Below are 22,134 nucleotides of genomic sequence, written 5' to 3' on the forward strand. Positions count from 1 at the left end.
GATGTATTCCCTTTCTCTTCGCCTGGGAAATTTGTAACAGTAGGCGTGTTTGCTACTTGCCATTAACGGCTTAATGTGCATTTAGTATTTTTTTCCATTTCCTTTTGGTTGCTCATTTTACCCTCTTTTGTTCCCCTCAAAAAATATTGCAATACACCTCCTTGGTTTGAGTTGTCTGTTTCAGGGTTGTCTCTTTCTTCCACCTTTACGGACCATGACCAAAGGTCATCATGTAAGGTAATTTCATGAAAAATGGCCTGTGGCAAAATAGCAAATGATTCTTTACAGAATCAGTAGGTTGGGTACCCCATCCACTTCTACCCCTTTTCTCGATCCAGCAAGTTGAATTCCCCAGCTCTTAGAGTTTCCTGCCTATAAATAGCAATGAAGAGTGACACTGACAGCTGCAGCCAACCAGTGGAGGCTATGTCGAATGATTTGGGAGGTGACTGCTAACAGTCCTGTTGTGTTAAAGGGAATGAGCAGACCCTCTTATCATCTTCCTGCAAGACCAGGAAAAAGAAGCTGAAGAAAATGGCTGCCCTGGCTATAGACCCAACAGAGCAGCCTCGGATGTACCAGCAAACCCTTCTTCAAGATGGACTCTGCGATCTGTTAGAGAATGACAAGTTTGTGGACTGTGTCCTCAAAGTCAAGGACAAGAAGTTTCCCTGCCACCGATTGGTTTTAGCAGCAAGTAGCCCCTTCTTCAAGGCCATGTTCCTGTCTGACCTGGAGGAGAGCAGGACCCGTGACATCGTCCTCAAAGATGTAGAGCCTGCGACGGTGGGGCTAATCTTGCGCTACCTTTACACTTCTGACATTAAATTGACAGAACAAAATGTCCAGGATATCTTTATGGTCGCTAACATGTACCAAATCCCATCCATCTTCTCGGTTTGTGTTTCTTACCTTCAAGAGAAGCTGGTGCTAGGGAACTGCTTGGGTATCTTCAGGCTGGGACTTCTGCTGGACTGTCCTAGGCTTGCCTCGACTGCTCAGGAGTTTATCTGTGAACGCTTCCAGGTTGTAATTAGAGACCGGGACTTCCTGCAGCTGGCTGAGACTGAGCTAGGTCTCATCATTAATTCAGATACACTTAATGTAGACCGGGAAGAACTTGTGTTTGAATCACTGATGGACTGGGTCGGACATGATGAGAAAAAAAGAGTGCAGGAATTGCCAGAATTGTTGCACTGCGTCCGGTTTAGGTTAATACCATTGAGCTACTTTAAGGAAAAAGTGGAATGCCATAAATATATTAAGTCTAACCAGGAGATTAAAAAAGAGCTGGATCTGGTCAGGGATGCTTACAAGGGTCGTCTCCCCAAGCCGAAATCAGAGAGAACTGAGGGACAAGGAAGTGGGGAGTATGAGGAGGTCTATCTACCGGCAATACTCAACAACAACCCTCGTTTTGGGATGTTTGAGATGGACTTGCTACTTTTGATCAGTGATAAAGGGACTGTGGCATATGAACCAGTTGGAAATGAATGCTTTGCGGTGTCAGACTCGAAAGAAATTCCAAAGAACCACTGCAGTCTGGTAACCAAAGAGAATCAGGTGTTTGTCGTTGGTGGATTACTCTACAATGAGAATAATCTGGATGAACCCTACAGTTCTTACTTCTTACAGGTAGGTTTTTTCACAGTGAAGACCACTTTCATCTGTTGAACATATTACATTTTAAAAATGATTGTATGTTTATTTCTGTGTTTTGCCATTTATGCAACATTAATGTCATTCCCAGTTTGACCCAGTGAGTTCAGAATGGTTAGGAATGCCCTCACAACCGAACCCTCGCTGCTTATTTGGTATGGCAGAAGCAGAGAACTCAATCTATGTTGTTGGAGGCAAAGAACTAAAGGAAGGGGAACATGTTCTTGACTCAGTCATGATTTATGACAGACAGTAAGTAACGAACAGCAATGTCAAAATACCTCCTATAGGATTTTGCTTTAGCCACCTATGCAGAGTTGCCACAGGTTTTTGACTATTTTTCTAATGTGACATTATTATGGGCTGGCAACTATGGTGTAGCAATGAATCGGTCTTGATCGATACTTAGATTGACTGAACCAAATTAAATCACAATTGCTCAAAATGATGGAAAAGGCTTAATAATGAATTTAGATACAAGGTAGTAGTCTTTGTTTTTCCGATGGCTTGTCTCTAGCCACTAAAAAAAATCAAAGAGATGTCACACGCAGAAAGAGCTGCAAATATTTGTCTTCTGCTATTGTACTAGCCATGGGCTAATTATTCTGTTCTGACAATGTGACCATATTGTCATTCTACTAACATATACTAGCTAGCGCAGCGCTAGAAAGCTATAGAAATTGTTGAAAATTTGGGAATTCCCTTATGCATTGTTTTAGAAGGAATAGCAAAGATATGATAGGAAAAAACTCAAATTTGCGTGCCAATGTAAAATTACATTCATGCAGTAGTATTAATTTTTTCACATGGTCGCCATGTCAGAGCACCTTTACCTTTTACGTAAGGTCAGCTTGGATGAGTAGGCTTTTCTTCCTTAATCAAAAGTGCATGGCCAACTAAAAGGATAGAAATAAATAAACTATACACATTTATTTTGTATCTCAAAGTTTTTGGTCAAATCTAAAGGAACTTAGTAACTGTTTTTTCCCCCAGGTCATTCAAATGGGGAGAGTCGGACGCACTCCCATATGTCGTATATGGCCATGGTACGGTATCGCACAAAGGACTTGTCTATGTTATTGGAGGGAAATCAGAAAGCAAGTAAGTCAGTTTGTATTCATGGTGTTGAACTTTCGCATGGAAATGTAGTATTTAATTTCATATCAGGATTATTAGTCCTGCCGGGTGAAAAATGTAGGAAAACGAGTAACCTCTTTAATGTTTTGATGCAGGAAGTGCACGAAGAGAGTCTGTGTGTATAACCCTGCTAAATTTGAGTGGAAGGACTTGGCCCCACTGAAGAAGGCCCGCTCCCTGTTTGGTGTTGAAGTCCATAAAGACCAGATCTTTGTCGTGACAGGAGTTACAGATGCGGGTCTGACTAGCTCTGTCGAGGTCTATGACATAGCCACCAACAAGTGAGAAAGCAGCTTTTAAAAGACCAGTCTCTCAAAACTCTGAGATGAGGAATATGTCCACATATGTGAAATGACTCATGAAATGGAAACAGTAGTAAATGATCATGTCATAAAAATAGAAGATTAGTGAGTGTGTCATATGACAAGATAGCAGCTGCTCTAACACTATTTACTCAATGTCTGTTGTCTAGATGGTCTGAGTTTACTGAGTTCCCTCAGGAGCGCAGTTCCCTAAATCTGAAGTCCATGGGTGGCTTCTTGTATGCCGTGGGAGGCTTTTCTATGATGCCAAGTGAAACCAGTGAGGAGCCTGTCCCAACAGAAATGACTGACATCTGGAGGTAAAAAGGCCTCATTACACAAGGTCTCACATTCAAATGTGGGGGTGGGAATTTGAATGAATAACAAAGACAGAGGATACCAAAAAATTCAATTTTTATCCTTCTTGCTTGTGTATTATTAAAATGCAAGACAAATAATTCATTGACATAACAGATAGAGTGTAGCCCAGTGGGACTTGACACAGCTCTGGGGTCCTGGGTTCAAATCCAGGTCATGTCCATCTGTGTGGCATTTGCATGTTCTACCTTGCCTGCGTGATTTTTCTCCGGGTAATCCGGTTTCCTCGCACATTCCAAAAACATGCTTGGTAGGCTGATTGGACACTTTAAATTGCTCCTAGGTATGAGTGAGAGAGTGCATGGTTTTCCATCTCCTTGTGCCCTGCGATTGGCTGGCCACCAATTCAGGGTGTCCCCCACCTCTGACCTAGAGTCAGCAGCGATAGGATCCAGCAACCCCAGCAACCCTAATGAGGATGACGTGGTTCGGAAATGAATTAGTGAAGAGCAGATAGATGTATCTACACAAACATGCACTGTATGCATTTAATTGCATACAAGCTCTCACTCAAAATTATTTTCAAAGTTGAGAAGGTGAAAAGCTGATGCATCTGACAAAAACTTAAAAGTGGCAGACAGCTATTTCTCCTGACTTTATGTCATCACATAAACATTGATACATGTTGTTACGACTCCCCCTGGGGTATGATATACCAGAGAGTCGCAACTATCACAGCAGACAGGTTCGGTCAAAGATGAGTTCGGACACACATTGCAAGTAGCCTTCAGTTATTTTTATTTACAATAAAGTCAACAAAACAGACTACGGGATAACATAGGGGAAGCACGAGATATTAAAGTGGCACCCTCAAATAAACACGGTAAAACCCCCTCCCAGACAGGTGTCCAAATGAACACCCACAAAAATACAGGAAATCAGACCGAAGGATGCCACCGTTAAACTGATGTAATATAATCTAGACAGGGGAATAACTGTGTCTAAATGCACAAACTATATGTATACCCAAGGGTGTCTAAACTTATCTCAAGTCCCCCTATGCAACCCAAAATCATTAACAACACATACAAAATATAACGGAGTAACATACTCACAAGCCTGCAACTCAGCAAGGCAAGGGCCAGGGCAAGAAGGAAGGTAAAAGGCAAGGCTAAACTGACAACTGAAAAGGCTTTAAATAAGGGCAGGAGGGATGATTGGGGAATTAATTACAGCTGTGTTTGGCCTGGGCAGGGCTCTGTCACAGGGGTGGAGCCAGAGCTGGAGATAAAACACCTCCTACTGGTGTGTCCAGGCTGCCAGCCGTAACACCTCCCCCCTCAAGAGTCACCCTGTTGACGAAACCGAACCACCAACCTGCCCCAATCAATCAATACACTCCTGTTAAAACTCTCCTAAACTTGAGATAGGGCATTGTCCGGTGGGCGTCCGCGCCAGCCGATGACAAGGCGCGGCCGGTCCGGCGGGCGTCCGCGCCGGCCGGTGATGAGCCGTGGCCGATCTGGCGGGCGTCCACGCCAGCCGAGGACAAGGCGTGGCCGGTCTGGCGGGCGTCCGCGCCGGCCGGTTATGAGCTGTGACCGATCTGGCGGGCGTCCACGCCAGCCAGAAACGAGACGAGGAAGAGGTCGGTCCGGCGGGCGTCCGCGCCAGCCGATGACAATGCCTGGCCGGTCTGGCGGGCGTCCGCGCCAGCCGATGACAATGCCTGGCCGGTCTGGCGGGCGTCCGTGCCGGCCGGTGATGAGCCGTGGCCGATCTGGCGGGCGTCCATGCCAGCCAGAAACGAGACGAGGAAGTCGGTCCGGCGGGCGTCCGCGCCAGCCGATGACAATGCCTGGCCGGTCTGGCGGGCGTCTGTGCCGGCCGGTGATGAGCCGTGGCCGATCTGGCGGGCGTCCATGCCAGCCAGAAACGAGACGAGGAAGTCGGTCCGGCGGGCGTCCGCGCCAGCCGATGACAATGCCTGGCCGGTCTGGCGGGCGTCTGTGCCGGCCGGTGATGAGCCGTGGCCGATCTGGCGGGCGTCCATGCCAGCCAGAAACGAGACGAGGAAGAGGTCGGTCCGGCGGGCGTCCGCGCCAGCCGATGACAATGCCTGGCCGGTCTGGCGGGCGTCCGTGCCAGTCCTTTAAGTCTTGGCCAAGCCCCCTTCCTTTAGGAGACACTAGAATTTTAGAACGGTCAGGCACCTTACCCTGGTTGCTTGGAGGGTCGCCAACTCCCTCGTCCAGGGGTGCCAGAGCTTTGCCGCTCTTGCAGTCGCCGGCACCATCATCCAGCGGCGCCGGAGCATTGCTACCACTTCTGGGCGGGCAGTCGCTGGCCAGAACGGTGCTGGGCAGAACAGTGCTAGAAAGAACTGTGCCTGGAAGGCCGGCCGGCACCGGAAGCCTGGTTAGTGGCTTCGGCACGGGTGCGACTGGCGGCCCCAGGGGCGACAGGAGTACTTTGCGTGGCCTCGGCACCGAAACTTGGGGTGCTTTCTGCAGGCTGATCTCCGCGGCGGACATTTTCTTCTTGCTTTGTTCTTTTTCAAGCCGCTCTTGCTCCAATTTTTTTCTTTCTAAATTTTCCTGCTCCAAAATATTTTCTCTTTCAATCAGTTCTTTTTCTTTTCGCTCTGCTTTCAAGGCCTTTTCTCTTTCTAGTCGATCTTGCTCTAAGGCCTTTTCTCTTTCTAGTCGATCTTGCTCCAAGGTTTTTTCTTTCTCAAGCCGTTCTTGAGCTACACGTGCTTTCTCTACACGCTCAAGCTCCAAAGCTTTTTCTTTCTCAAGCCGTTCTTGAGCTACACGTGCTTTCTCTACACGCTCAAGCTCCAAAGCTTTTTCTTTCTCATGGCCAAACTCAGCCACGGCCTGTCCAGGCTTTAATTTGTGATTTCTGAACTTTTGGCGGTACGCCTCAGGCACCAGTTCGTAAACGCGCAACACTGCTCTATTTACCTTATCATATACCAACCTGTCTTCTATCGACAGTGTACTCAAAGCTTCGAGGCCTTTCCCTGACAGTTTCCTTTGTAAGACTAGAGCCCAGCCTTCTTCTGGCCACTTATTGGACAGCGCTATCCGTTCAAACGCACCAAACCACGCCTCGACGTTCGTCTCACTGAAAGGCTGTACAAGCGGAAGGCTTTCACTAACTTTAAACCCCCTACTTTCTACCATATTAGTACTCTTTAAGAGTTCAATCTCCCGCCTTTTTAGTTCAATCTCAAACTCCATTTTCTTGAGGGCCAGCTGATGAGCATACTCCCTATCCCTAGCCTCATATTGCATACGTAATATCTTTAGAGCAATGGGGGCATTTTCCCCAATAGATACAGCACCATATCCCTCTGGTTTTCCTTTTAAACAAGCCCTGGGATTTATAACTAGAGCCTTTACATTCAAGGTGACACCATCCCTGCCTACCTCATCTTTCTCCATCCTGCCTGATTCCTCAGAATCGACCAGAGACTGAGAGGAAACACCCGCAGATGCTCCTCCTGTGGCTTCTAAGTACTGCGCTGCTATTAATATATGGATAACCTCCTGCTTCAATTCAGCTAGCCTGGTAGTCCTGGACAGAGTGAACCCTAGATGAGCGGCAAGACCTAACAGATCTCTCCTCTTACATTGGTCAACCTGATCTACAGTGCCAAGTTAAAAAAAAGGAACTCTTCCGCATCAAAGTCCATCCTGCTAGTTACAGCACTACACTAGACTGAATGATAGCTATTAACTGTGCCTACCTCAACTCTGCTTGCCCAGCCTTCACCGGCCTACTGCACATGCAGTCCGTACCACCAATGACCAAACTGCTGCTGTGATAACAGATCTTAATGATCTCCCGGACGAGCCCCCACTTGTTACGACTCCCCCTGGGGTATGATATACCAGAGAGTTTTTTTTTTTTTTTTTTTTTTTTTTTTTTTAGCCTTCAAGCCCTTGTTGCTGAACTGCTGCCTGTAGGCTTGTGAGTCTTGTTACGACTCCCCCTGGGGTATGATATACCAGAGAGTCGCAACTATCACAGCAGACAGGTTCGGTCAAAGATGAGTTCGGACACACATTGCAAGTAGCCTTCAGTTATTTTTATTTACAATAAAGTCAACAAAACAGACTACGGGATAACATAGGGGAAGCACGAGATATTAAAGTGGCACCCTCAAATAAACACGGTAAAACCCCCTCCCAGACAGGTGTCCAAATGAACACCCACAAAAATACAGGAAATCAGACCGAAGGATGCCACCGTTAAACTGATGTAATATAATCTAGACAGGGGAATAACTGTGTCTAAATGCACAAACTATATGTATACCCAAGGGTGTCTAAACTTATCTCAAGTCCCCCTATGCAACCCAAAATCATTAACAACACATACAAAATATAACGGAGTAACATACTCACAAGCCTGCAACTCAGCAAGGCAAGGGCCAGGGCAAGAAGGAAGGTAAAAGGCAAGGCTAAACTGACAACTGAAAAGGCTTTAAATAAGGGCAGGAGGGATGATTGGGGAATTAATTACAGCTGTGTTTGGCCTGGGCAGGGCTCTGTCACAGGGGTGGAGCCAGAGCTGGAGATAAAACACCTCCTACTGGTGTGTCCAGGCTGCCAGCCGTAACACATGTGAATGCAGCTGCCAGGAATTACATCTCGATGAAGGGTGGGCAATATGAGGTGCATGTCACAACGGGGTGGTGAACACACAGCTGGACTCAAAAGCACAAGGCTGGGCAAGGGGGAGTTTCGGGACCAAGGTTTATTGACCTGGAGGGAAGCAACACAAAATCAAATGTTTCCAAAACGGGGCAGAGCAGGAAACTTCAGAAACAGAAAGCAAAGAAGGTCATCGTGGCTCAGCTTCGTGACTAGCAAGACCACTGAAATAGAGGATTATAAATGAGGACCAGGCTAAACAAACACAGGTGTAGACACTTAGATGATTACAAGACAAGCCTGCAATGGTGAGCACTGCAGACAGGAATCCACCAAAATAAAACAGAAGATTACATAAACTAATTCCGCTGACCACAACATGTAACAGTACGGCATTTAATTAGAAATGCTAGTCCTGGCATTGATAAAATATTGGCCCACTTTCTGGAAATATTTTATAAAAAAAAAATTGTGTTTTGTTCACTATTACCCATTAAAATAAACACTACTATTTACCGTATTTGTAACAAAAATAAATGATGCCTGAAGCAATGACGTACAGCGTTGCCATACTCATTATCACTAGTAGATTTTGGCAAATTAACATTTACTATTTGTTGGTTATTTTCTGTTTTGCAGTAAGAAAACAACCAGTACTGGGTGATTACTAACTTCCTTATGGTCTAATCTCATTTTCTGAACTGCTTTATCGTAAATGGGATTGTGGGGGGTGCTGGAGCCTATCCCAGCTGACTTCGGACCAGAGGCGGGGGACACCCTGAAATCGGAGGGCACAAGGAGGCAAACAACCATTCACGTTCACTGTCATACCTAGGGACAATTTAGAGCAGTGGTTTTCAAAGTGGGCGGTACCGCCCCCCGGGGGGTGGTGTGAACTTTCAGGGGGGCGCTGACGAATAAACAGGCGAATGGGGGGCGTTGAAATAGTGAAGGGGGCGATGGAGCAATTACAGTAAAATGTGACGTTGGTGTTTGTAGAAAGACCGGAAAAATGGATTGTCTGTAATAAAAAGTCGACAAAAACCAAGCTTTATTGAAACAAGAAACGTTGTCTGCTCGAGCGCTCACGAGCAGCGCGCATATACCGTATATCACTAATTGTCGCGAGTTTATCGTCGATGCAGGCGACTGGGGAAACCACCACCATCCAGTCAGCCGCAGAGGAGCACACAATAGCGCGCCGGCAACGCTTAACCACAGACGTATGCGCACAGCGACCGGCTTAATGCATCAGCTATCAATTTTTATGATTCGAGGTGAACTGCGCATTGGTCTATTAAAAGAAACGAAATTAGCGAATAATATCTGAGGCGCCTGTCTTCTATTTATTTAAGCTTCGTTCGTTGGAAAGGGGTAAAGAGGGGGGCGTTGGCATTTTGGCCCGGCGGTGAAGGGGGCGGTGGCCAAAAAAGTTTGAAAATCACTGATTTAGAGTGTCTAATCAGCCGACCATACATTGGAATGTGGGAGGAAACCCATACCTGTCAACTGGTACGTTCTCGCCGTAATTGGTACAACTGAAAGCCCATTTTTATATTGGTACGCTGTACACATGAAAATGGTACGCTAAACGGTGATTTTGAGAAAAAAAAATAAATTAAGGCACTTTCTAGCCATTTTTCACCATCCGCCATTGTTTCTTCCCGGAAACGCATGTCTGCCAAGTGATATATGTACCGGCGCCTCTGATTGGCTAAAAAAAAAAGATCATGATAAACATTTCGTTTTGTAACACTTTCACCATGTGATTTCCGTTTCCTGTTCCCTTGTTTATGTTTACTTTCATTTGATCAGCTGTTTCTGGTCTGTTTTGCAAAAAAGTAAAGTGGTAAGATTTTCCATGTATTTATACATATATGTAAGGGCGAAAACAAAATTTGGTAAGATCACAAATGGTTCGAGGTTGACAGGTATGGAAACCGGAGTACCCAGAGAAAACCCACACAGGCGCGGGGAGAACATGCAAAATCCGCGCAGGTGGACCGACCCGAACCCAAGTCTCCCCCCTGTGAGACCGACGCGCTAAGCACTAAGCTGCCAGGCCGCCCCTTTCTTATGATATTGACCCGAATGTGCTTTTGATTCATACAGTATCTCAGCAATACCACATGTGAGGATTTTTCTTAAGATTTTCCCTTCAAAGTAACACATTTGTACTTCCTATTAAAAACATGAATATAGAGGTGAAAATTTTGAATCAGGGGGCGGCTTATACGTGAGAAATGGTAAAATTCAACAATCTTTGAGGCGATTTTAAAGTTGTGGCTTGTACGCAGGGGGCTTATATGGAAGAGAATATGGTACATTATCATTATTTCAATATATTAAAAAAGACTTTGCTGGGTGCACATGATTAAGGTTTTTTTGGTGTTTTTAAATTTACTGTATGGTGAACAAAAGGTCGTGAAAGAGAGTTCAGATTATTTCAACTCTTCCCGAATGGGATATGTATCCAAGGTATACAAAACGTATCATTACATCTAACATTACAACACACATGCACTTAGTTTTAGGTTTAAATGTTTGGTGATCTCTGTGTGGGGACATGATTATGTAAATCCTTTTTACAGATATAACGACACAGAGAATTGCTGGAGTGGAATCGTACGTGAGATTATTTATGCAGAGGGGGCAACCATTGTTCCAGTCCGTCTCAACACTCTGCGCCTCAACAAATTATAATCTTTCTGTTATATTGCAGTTTGTAGAATGAGTGTACATATTGCGTGAAACAACAAGACATTAACCCTGAAAATGAGTCCAACAAGCAAAATGCCGGATATATTTTATATATTTGTATTAAATTGTTCTTGTTATGTTCTATAATCATAACTAAAATAAAGTACTGGAGTGTTTGCATCCCATGAGCGATGAGGTTGAAGCATAAATCCAAAGTGCAAATGGTTTTATTCTTTTTTCACAAGTACTGTGTGATAACATTGTAACAACCTATTCCATATACTGTACAGAACACAAAATGTACATAAACCACAGAAGAGAAACATTCAATGTTGACACAATGCAAACACCAAGTGTGAACATTACAGTATTTAGTCTTAAATGTAAACATGGATTTCCTGAAGTCTTCATTATAAACAGACAGTTTTCCCATTACGTACAAGTATAATGTACTGCATGTGTAATGTTTATGTATGTGTTACATTTAGTCTGAGCAGGATGTGGGCATCTTGCCAATCAATTCATGCGCTTACATAATAACAGATGCAAAAGCAACATCCTAATGTTTAATTAAGTCATCTGCTAACGCCAAAGGCCAAAAAGAACACCTAATGGGTTGGTGTTTTATTGAAAACTAAGACGATAGCTGAAGGTGGAAGAGCTGTTACTGTATTGGGAAACACCGTGTTAATCATAGGTGTCCAAACCGGTACTCAACAGCCGCAGAGGATGCAGGTTTTCGTCTAACTGACGAAGGTACAATCTAACCAATTATGTGTCTTAAAAGTATCAGTGGTAAAACTCTCCGTGATGGACCAGTTGGAGCACAAACCTGCACCCACTGCAGCACCTTGTGGAATAGTTGAAAAACCCCTCTGCTGAATGTTTGGTTCACTCATAAGTTTCCCCCCTCCACATTTAAAGCCACAACTCCAATAATGTTTTTTAAAATGTTATTTCTGATCATAATGACTGGCTGACGGAACTGGTAGACGACCTCACAAGCAGTATATAAGTATTTTGGACAGGGAACGTTTTTAAAAAAAATAATTTTGCCTTAGAAAATAAGCTTTGAAATGAAAAACTGATCTGTGATTAAATTAATTTGTTTCATATTTACTGTCATTTAAAGAGATTAATTCATTCATACTTCCTGGTTTTAGGAGGGTATAGCCTTTCCCGACTGACGTTGATCACAAAGTATCATATATTTTCCATGTCGTGACAAGTTCTGTAGAGGTAGTTGATTGATAGTTGGCACTTGGGTTGGTGAATTGTGGTTTGAGAACAGTCACCAGACACACTTAAAGTGTCTGAGACAAGGTTATTTTTCTACATTTGGAAGCCTTATTATATTTATAATGTATTAGCAATGATTTCACAATCATCAAATTGACAGGCTTACTAACAGCCTTCTTTTATTTATCCCGGTCAAATCATTTATTGAGGTTGACTTCTATCACTTTTTATTTTAATGCCCATGCATTGTCTTTACTAGAGATGACAAACCTACCAAATCGGCCATTACATTGACATGTTGCTTAGCCCAACTGTTTTCATTCACATCTGGTGAATTTATTCATCATTTTCAACACTCACCAGGTATTGCCTACAAACGCGAGAACGTAAAGGACAAATGAGGCCTGGACAAAAAAAAAAAAAAATGCCCTTATTTTCTCCCCCCAAGGCCCTCTTGCAGGTGGCTGGAGCCTATCAAAGCTAACTTCACTGACTGATCGCCAGTCATTCACAGGGCATACATAAACAAAATTCGCACCTACAATCACATTGCCACCAAGTGATAATCTTTTACACTCCTGCCCGCACCAAAGTCAGGCAAGTGAACCACTACACTATCGAGCACTGTCAAGCAATAGGTGCATTTTGTTATAACCAACCTGACATCTTCAAAAGTTTATAGGCACTCAAAATAATGAATGAGTTGTTTTTTTTTTGCGGATTCTTCCCTCTTTGAAAATCTGGGCAGTTACCCATATCACTCGTGCAGACTGTAAAGCTGGCACTGAGTGCAAATTCTCGACTGATTGCCAGTCACAAACAGGCAACCAAACACTGCTTAGATTTTACAAAGCAGTGTTCAATCTAGCAAAAAAAATTATGAAACAGAAAATATAACGAGCTAAATCTCAGACAACCTGTCGCTTGGGTAATTGGTGTATGTATAAGCTCTCCTTGATAATACTTCTAGATCCAACCATATGATGAAACTGGCAGACAATCAGTTTTACCGCCTATTTTAAATTGCTAAGTATTGTGCTGCAAATATGGAATTCTTTATGCCATCTTAGAAAGACTCGGTCAGATTGACAGCATTGCAAGGCAATTATGCATATGAATAAAAACCCTCAGTAACCTGAGATGCACAAGCTTAATCAGTCTCGTCTTTACCTTGGAATCCAGCAATAAAAGCTCCTGCCTTGGGCTGGATACGATCTAGTACTTTGGGAAAGCTATATACTGGGTTTCTTAATGAACAAAACAACATACATGGCCAATAGGTTAAATGCATGGACAACATAGTCCAGGTGGTCTACAAATAAAGAATGTGCGCTTTATAGAACTCTACTAATTCTGCTTTCAGTCTGTCCCTAATTGAATTCTGTTTCCCAATGCTCGTGGAATTTCATTACATTACTCACCATCACTTGGGTTATAGTATTTCAGTGTACAGGCTGTCGGCCTCACATTCCTCATAGCTACAATGTCTTCCACTGTTGTTGCAAATCACTAGCATATAAAGTGCCTTTTCAGTGAATTGAAGATATGACATCAAAATAGAAGGGCGGGTATGCGATCAGCGGGAACCATGTAAAGCAGGGTTAGGGAATCTATGGCTATGGAGCCATATGTGGCTCTTTTGGTAGGTGCATATTGCTCTTAGCTAACCTGTCGGTTAATAGATAGAGTTCTCGTCAGGAGCGTCCGTTTGTCCCTCCTGGCTTGCGATCGAGGCAGAGCAGCTGTAATCAATCTGTGATTACTTCCTGAGTTTGTATTTAAACACGAATGAGTTCTAGTATCATTTTCGGATCGTCCTATATTTCCTGCATATTCCTGGATGTCACTGTGTAGAGCCATGCAGCCACGCTACCTTTCTCCTCGATACCACGCTTTCTCCTCAATACCACTCTTTCTCCTCGATACCACTCTTTCTCCTCGATACCACTCTTTCTCGTGTTTCTTAAGTTATTAACATTGTCGTTTTGAAGCTAAGCTGCCTCTCCTCAACCTGTTTACCCGCAACTGGGTCCTATTTCATTCCCGATCGCGCACAACGACGCGGCGCGATCATAACAGTTCTGAACGCACCAATAGGAGCATCAAGTTGGCACTGTGGCGTTGAAAGTACATCTGACGCTTCTTTAATCATACTTTTTCATTTAGACAACTCTTTATGCATACAGTAATACCTTGACATACGAGTGCCGCGAGATACGAGCAATTGGAGATACAAGTAGCATTTTGAGTAAATATTTATCTTGAAATACAAGACGAATTTTTATATATATACGAGCATACAGCGGACGCGAGAGGCTGCTCATAAGAACAACATGGGCACTGCCTTTCTGGTTGCAACTCCCTCGTGTAATGTCTCTACGAACACTGGGCGAGGAGCTGCATTTTTTTCTCCCCGTTAGTGAGGGCAGAATGGCGGAGGAGCAATGGCAGAGGAGCTTGCTCGATAATATGAGCGTAGTATTTACTACTTCTTGTTGGCAAGTGGTCGTGCTTTATCCTATTGTGAGGACATTTGTGTGGATCATTTTGGGAATACAAAAACAAACAACCCTCAATAGGTTGCATGTTAAAGTCAGGGTTGGGACGGGGCAAATAGAGCCAACCCGGGAGAAGAACGGTATCAAAATTTAAAACAAAATTAAAATTAAGATTAGTGTAAAGTTAGATTAAATTTATTTTTGAATGTGTCTGTATCGTAATCCAAGTTCGTTTAAATTTGTTTATGTTCTGTTACGAGGGTGTTGCCATGCAAAAAGTCACACCCCTCTCTCTGTCTGAAATCCGTCTAATTTTAGTACCATTAAACACATTTCAGTACTATTAAACCACTAGTTGTTTGTTACTTTGTTAATAGATGGCGAATTAGAACAAATAAAAATGTTTTTTTAAAATCCCAAATCCTGTTTTTGGTGTTTTTTTCAGATGGTTGGAACAAATTAATTTGTTTTTAGTTCATTCCTATGGGACACCTTCATTTGAGTATCGACATACGAGCTCAGTCCCGGAACGAATTAAGCTCGTATCTGGAGGTACCATATCAAAATAATTCAGAGACCTTTTCTACTTTAAAAGGGCCGAAATTAGTTAAAAGGAAGAAAAAAAAGGTGCACATTTATTTATTATCTATTTTAAATTCTGAGTATGGCTCTCAAGGAATAATATTTGAAAATATAATATAATTGTTTACGGCTCTCTCTGTCAAAAAGGTTCCCGACCCCTGAAGTAAAAAAACTGTGATGGAAGAAGGGGGTAGTCATTCTATAAGGCCATCCGAGCAGATGGTGGGAGATTTGGGGGGACAGGACTTAAAACAATGTATTAGAGCTATGCGCATCATTTTACATTAGTTTTTCACTGTTCAAGCACGAAGCAAGTGTATTAGTTAATCAAAGCGTATTCTTCGTTGCAAGCAAAAGTATAATAATATAAAATAAAATCCTGACAGCCACCTTTACGCCTGCGGCTGCACCCTGAATGAAAATATTTGCGCAATTCCAATATTATTTTGCATTTATATTGCACAAAGATATGCGACTCACACTATGACCACGAACACGTCCATGACATCTCGTGTATGCGCTTTAGGACACGTTTCTGAAAGTAAATATGGTTCCTTGACGAGGTCTATGTCGTTACTCTGTTGTGGCAACTTTTGAGGATTTTATGCTCTATGAGCCACCATTTTTAAAATCATTTTTTTTAGTATCTGACCAAGAAGCAAAAGGTGTTTTTCACTCCTTTATCCTCTATCACTGGTTCCCATCTGTTATTTGTATTTATCATAGTGGGGACGTATTTCACTTGTTAATGTACAGTTTGAATTTGTATGGATGCACGTTCATAGTGCAGAGGCATATGATACATATCCAATTTATATCCATGTACGAAAGAGTCCCTGGTTAGATGTAAAAAGATCAGAGTTGGACTATTCATACTGCGTAAAAATATCAGATACATACATGGCGGAAATGGGCAAAGCCCTCTTGATCTGCGGAGTGAATGTAGCCTCAACTCTACTGCTTAGGTAGTATTTCAACCATTCAGAGACTGACTGTAAGAGAATAGTTGCCTTTCCATGTTAGATTGCTGGGAGGTGCTCCTTACACGCAGATGATGCTCGCCGGGCAGTTGGGCTGCATTTTGTTAACATGGTGATCTGGGTGCTGAAGTTGTTCCCATTGCTGCCTATAGACGGCTGCTGGTACTTAGTGTCTGCACCCAAGAAGCGCTGTAACATCCATCTGCGCCACTTACGTTTTATTTCCACCTGTACCTGGAGGGGACATGAGGAGGCAGAGAAAATGGTGACAAAGTAGAGCGTTGGCGATGTAATAGGGCAGTAAACATTTTCAGTTGCTATTTTTGCCTTTGCTTACCTCTCCATTAAGGAAACAGTACAAAACAGCAACTACAAACCCCTGCAGAAGAGAGAATATGTTGCCAATATTCTGACTGCAGAGACATTTTTTCAGATGAATGATGTCTTTAGGACTATAACCAATTTGAGATTCACATAACAGAGTTGGGTCTCAGGGAAAATTTCCCACAAGAAACATTCTTTGAAAAAGCATAAATCAGTGATGGTTTCCATCTTTGTACTCCATCTTCCCATCGCTTTAACCACAAAAGTATCAGAGCAAAATTTTACGTTAAATAATACAGTTATACCTCTGCTTACAAATGCCTCTAGGTACAAAATTTTCCGGTTATGAAATTTTTTTTATATGCAAATGAGTCCCTCAAGATACGAAAAATATCCAAGTTACGAAACTCCCCAAAAAGTAAACGCATTTTCTTATACGTCATTTTAATTTGTCGCGGATGCATTGACTCTCACTTTAGAACCTCACTATACTCTACTGGGCTCTCATTACATATCTGTCAACCTCGGCTAAATATTCCCCTTATTCATAATTGCAATTCCCCTTATTAACTGATAAAAACTGAACAAATGCAACACAGTACACATTTACACATACACACACACAGGGCACACTTTCATTCATTCATTTACTAATCTGCTTTATCCTCACTATAAAAGTCCCAAATTTACGACAAAATGTACGGCTTTCTGACGCACATGGGTCAAAGGGGAATGGGCGTGCGTATATATGCCCTGTCCACCTCGGCTAAATGCTCCGCTCACACTCTGATCTTATCTCAATTTCTGAACCCCTTTATCCTCATAAGGGCTGCGGGGGGTACTGGATCCTATACCATCTGACTTCGACACCTTAATTGGTGGCCAGCCAATCGAAAACAATCATTCACACTTACTCATACCTAGGGGCAATTTAGTGTGTCCAATCAGGCTACCATGCATGTCGACTTGCATTTGAACCCAGGTCCCACACTTTGAGGCTGACCCGCTAATTAATCACTCAGCCGCCCACTTCTCGTATTAATGATTCTAATTCCTCTCATTAAGCGATAATAAAATGGACAAATGCAATGCGGCACATATTTTAAAACACACACAGGGTACGCGTAAAAGTATAAAATGTGCTACAAAGTGGCCGGCTATCTGACACGAACAGGTCAAAGGGGAATGTGCGTCCACATATGTCCACCTCGGCCAACTGCCCCCCTTATTAATGATGGCAATTCCTCTTATTAAGCGATAAAAAAAACGTACAAAAGCAACGCAGCACATATTTTCACACATACACACACACATTTGGAACACGTAAAAGTCTAAAATGTACAACAAAGTGGACGGCTTTCTGACGTCATCGGGTCATAGAGAAATGTGTGTGCGTATATCATGCTTCAACACGGATAGATTTTGTATGCTTGTTATTCATTTTAACACTATAACAAATCATATTCTTATAATTTTATCTCATTTTTGTGTTTCTTCACATCTTTCCTACAAAATTGGGACACTGATCAATTTTAAAGGGTTTAGTTGGTAGTTGTGTGAGGACCGTGGAACAAATGAGAGAATTTACATAGAAAGTACTGATTTACATAATTTAAGTACGACATTTTCAAGTTACAAAAAAAAGTTCTGGAACCAATTCATTTCGTAAGTAGAGGTCCGACTGTATCTTACTAAATTAAACATTTTGGAAATGAAGTGTGGCCTTTTGTGGTCAAAGCTTGTCATTGTCGAACTCCATAATGTTTACCAGAACAGTCATATGAAGCTTGTACATATCATATGAGGCTTTACCTGAAATGACCCCAGGATAAGATCAAAAATCATCCTCAGCTGTGAGTTGATGTGGTCCGGGATGAAGGCAAAGATAATATAGTTTATCCCAAAGAGAGGAATCAAGAGTAGCGTGGATTTAGCGAGTCTCCTGGGGGAAGGAGACAGATAGATGTTTTATCCTCATTATAGTCAAGAAAACAGTGGTTGCTATGACTAGCACTACAAACCACCATCATAAATAAGATAAAAATGCCACCATTATAAACATACACCTTAAGATATCCTCATTTATTAGAATTAACGCAATAAACTTAATATTGTTTGGAGTACAAAAAGTCAACACATCTATTCTCCCTATTTTACTTGTGAAATACCAGGATTGGAGGACATTTTTATCTCCCACACTTCTATCTAAAAAGAAATCTACATACAAAACACACACATGACATCAATTTCCGAGTCGAACAGCTTTCTAAAAAAACAGAATGACTACATTTACTTGTCTTCTAGATTTTTATGAAATAGTTAGATTTGACTGAATAGCTCACATGATCCCTTGCAACATTGTTCAACAATGAACAGAGTAAGATAGGTAATTACTTTAATAAACGTAATTCTTTTGGTCCCAGGTGGTAAGTGAGGGTAAGGGTTAAAATCATGTATCATGATTCATGAAGTTTTGTTATAGAGTTTAAGAAGGCGCAAATATTATAGCTGACATACAACTTTTCATCAACACCTTGACACTATTGCTCCAAAGACGTGGCGTTTGCCTAAACGTAGCAATGATCCTTTCAACGGCAGCAATAATTGATTTTTTGTTTTTCAGCAGTTCTAAAGATGCCAAATCCCACCTCCCACTATCGCACTCGTCATACTCATCGTATAAGGGCCCTGATCAGATTTGTTCCACCATTGCATCTTGGTCAATAGTAACAACTAGATACAAATGTAGCTTGAGCAACCTCTTACTGTGGTGAGCTAAGGTTAGGGTTTATATTTGAGAAATCCATCCAATCATGGAATGACTCTTACAAAAAGGATGTGATAAAGAGAATATTCATTAATTCATTTATTCATTTTCTGAACCACTTTATCCACCTTAGGGTCACGGGGGGTGCTAGAGTCTATCTCAGCTGACTTCGGGCCAAAGGCGGGGAACAACTGAATCGGTGGCCAGCCGATCGCAGGGCATAAGGAGACCAGATGAAACTCATGCCGAGAAGATGAAAACTCCACACAGGTGGACCGACCTGGATTTGAACCCAGGACCCCGGTGCAGTGAGGCCGACACACTAACCACTTACCCACTGGGCCACCCATGAACAGAACAATGAACATTTGGTTTTTTTGGGGGGAGCAGCAAGTCCATGTTTTGCTAGGACTTAAAAATAATCGACGTGGACTAAAGACCTACGTGTACTGATTCGATTCCTTTCTTCCAATGTCGGGACAATTCATCTTCTGCCGTAAAATCCGAATAACACAAATGAAAATGAAAAAGTTTACCTGGAAAAAAAGCAGTAGACATTTAAATATAAAGTTACTTTGGATATAGCTCTACAAAAAAAGTTTCACTCAAATGAAATTAAAACACTTACAAGAATGGTCACCAGAATGGGTGTTTTAATGATCCACCAAGGTTTGTCATCAATTATCTCCCAGCATCTGTTAAAAATGCACATTGCGCGTGACAAAATAGTACTGTTAAAAATGTGACTGTTAGCATGAATACATGTTAATAATTTGAAATCAAATGTAAGATACTGTTAATAGTTATATAGTCGGATCTCAATGATGTACAAACAAAAAATGGGCTTTAAAAGAAACCATTACTCAGCCATTTAAAAATAAGTTTTGTAGCATTTTTTAGGAAATACTATGCAATACTTAAGCATGGCTAAAACAGCAAGAAAAAAATAACTTAAAAAACAAAGTAGACAGTTAATTCATATTTTTATAGATGATACATTTACTTAATTTTATGGAAATAATTAAAATAATCCTAGTCAAATCAAATGATCACAACAAATAAAAATAATATGTTTATCCTCACCCAGGATCATTTAAATACGCTTTTGTAATCACCCATGCTGAAATAAAGATGGTTGGAGCCACTGCGGATGACAAATATTAAGGTAATTATTAGTTTTGTCCCATACCATATGTCTAAATAATCAAAGACGGCCATTATCTTCAGATTTTACACTGAATAAAATACTGGGTTTTGGATACGATGCTTGGCGCAGACTAAAATTAGGGAATATTTATGAGTAGGAATATCTATTACTTATTTCAATGTTGGAAGGGAAATAACACATTGGAATAATGTTAAGGTGGACTATGGTAGCACACCCAACATCCCCAAACACACTTCCTAATCTTGGAAGGAAGGTTCAAGTCAATCTCAAAATCTTTAATCAACCTCCTGTTCAGAGATCCAGCTTTCAGGCTCATAAGGTATGATTGTTATGTCTTCTACAGGAACATAAATTGCTTAGATGGATTGTTTTAAACATCAAGGCAGCTGGCCGCAACAAACCAAAATAACCATTACCAATCCATATGTAAATTAAGTCACATCACTATCTCTCCGCGTCTACACCAAGTAATGAAGTATGACAATGGCTGTTTTATCTCCTTAAGCCAGGGGTGGCCAGTCCTCGATAGCCCCTATCTGTTTTCCATATTTTCCTCCTCTACCACACCTGACTCAAAAGATCAACTTATGAGCAAGCTGTCCAGAAGCTTAATAATGATCCAGAGTATTTGATTCAGGTGTGTTGGTGGAGGGAGATATGGAAAACAAAACGGATAGGGATCTTGATGACCAGAGTGGGCCACCCCTGCCTTAAGCATTACTTTGCGCATGTCCGGGAAATCAGTTGTCTTGAAAAAAATGTGAGATATATTTGTTCACATACCCCAGCCAATCAGGATGTACCACCAGAAGTACTTCCTCTCTGAGAAGAAGGAGACAGCAAGGAGAGCATGGAGATACAGGCCTTCAACCAACAACCAGAAGTAACTGGCCATAATCCCATATTGAAAGAATACCATCACTGCCTTACATCCGACCTGAAAACCACCCAGTTTTATGGAATCAGTGAACAGCAGCTCGTTTTGGTGACAGCAAAACATGACATACGTGGAAAATTCAGAGCAAATTTTTGCCTTGAGATACGAGCATACGAGATGGTTCCCGATGCGACCGTCCAGGTGGTCGTTTATACGTGGGGCTTCTTATGAGAATACCATCACTCTGTCTTTCTCGCTGCATCTCCCTCGCATAAAAAAATCTACGACCACCGGCTGAACAGGTTGCATTATTTGCTTTAATCAGTGCAAAGTTGAGGGAAAAACAATGGGTGTTTTGACTAATACAACAGACGTCTTTTTTTTATATTGTTTAGTTTTTGTTGTTGTTGTTGTGTTGTTTTTTATATTGTTTTGTTACCTGACATGTTTCGATCCCACGCTTAGTCAGGCGTGTACAGTAATCCCTCGAATATCGCAGCTATTGTATAGTGAGAGAAATTTGAGATACAAGGAAAATTCAGACTAAATTTTTGCCTTGAGATACAAGACAAATTTTATATTTATTTTTATATATATATATGTATATATATATATATATATATATATATATATATATATATATATATATATATATATATATATATATATATATATATATATATATATATATATATATATATATATATATCTATATCTATATCTATATCTATATCTATATCTATATCTATATCTATATCTATATCTATATATATATATATATATATATATATATATATATATATATATATATATATATATATATATATATATATATATATATATATATATATATATATATATATATATATATATATATATATATATATATATATATATATATATATATATATATATA

General features: G+C 41.4%; 2 protein-coding genes across 2 annotated transcripts in view; one reads left to right on the forward strand and one right to left on the reverse strand.

The window, feature by feature from the left end:
- Positions 1-481: 481 nt before the first annotated feature.
- On the forward strand, positions 482-10,962 carry LOC144202029 (kelch-like protein 40a). The gene is made up of 6 exons (XM_077724950.1): positions 482-1,635; positions 1,751-1,911; positions 2,653-2,760; positions 2,892-3,077; positions 3,269-3,418; positions 10,675-10,962. Exons 1-6 carry the CDS (start codon positions 535-537, stop codon positions 10,784-10,786), a joined length of 1,818 nt encoding a protein of 605 aa, XP_077581076.1. The 5' UTR covers positions 482-534; the 3' UTR covers positions 10,787-10,962.
- A 97-nt stretch (positions 10,963-11,059) lies between these two features.
- LOC144202031 (vasoactive intestinal polypeptide receptor-like) overlaps positions 11,060-22,134 on the reverse strand; it is a 38,144-nt gene continuing 27,069 nt past the window's right edge. The window contains exons 7-13 of the mRNA XM_077724959.1: positions 21,125-21,278; positions 20,257-20,317; positions 19,802-19,868; positions 19,618-19,709; positions 18,219-18,348; positions 16,420-16,461; positions 11,060-16,316 (exon numbers count right to left, since the gene is read on the reverse strand). Of these exons, the coding sequence (XP_077581085.1) occupies positions 16,122-16,316; positions 16,420-16,461; positions 18,219-18,348; positions 19,618-19,709; positions 19,802-19,868; positions 20,257-20,317; positions 21,125-21,278 (741 nt within the window). The 3' untranslated portion in view covers positions 11,060-16,121. The remainder of the gene's footprint in view (positions 16,317-16,419; positions 16,462-18,218; positions 18,349-19,617; positions 19,710-19,801; positions 19,869-20,256; positions 20,318-21,124; positions 21,279-22,134) is intronic.

Source organism: Stigmatopora nigra, chromosome 9, assembly GCF_051989575.1.
Source record: "Stigmatopora nigra isolate UIUO_SnigA chromosome 9, RoL_Snig_1.1, whole genome shotgun sequence".
Lineage (NCBI taxonomy): Eukaryota > Metazoa > Chordata > Actinopteri > Syngnathiformes > Syngnathidae > Stigmatopora > Stigmatopora nigra.

Excerpts from the sequence above, each read along its gene's own strand:
- LOC144202029 (XM_077724950.1), top strand. The coding sequence starts at position 535 with ATGGCTGCCCTGGCTATAGACCCAACAGAGCAGCCTCGGATGTACCAG. Across the intron at positions 1,636-1,750 it reads ACAGTTCTTACTTCTTACAG|TTTGACCCAGTGAGTTCAGA; the intron begins GTAGGTTTTTTC and ends TGTCATTCCCAG. Across the intron at positions 3,419-10,674 it reads GAAATGACTGACATCTGGAG|ATATAACGACACAGAGAATT; the intron begins GTAAAAAGGCCT and ends TCCTTTTTACAG.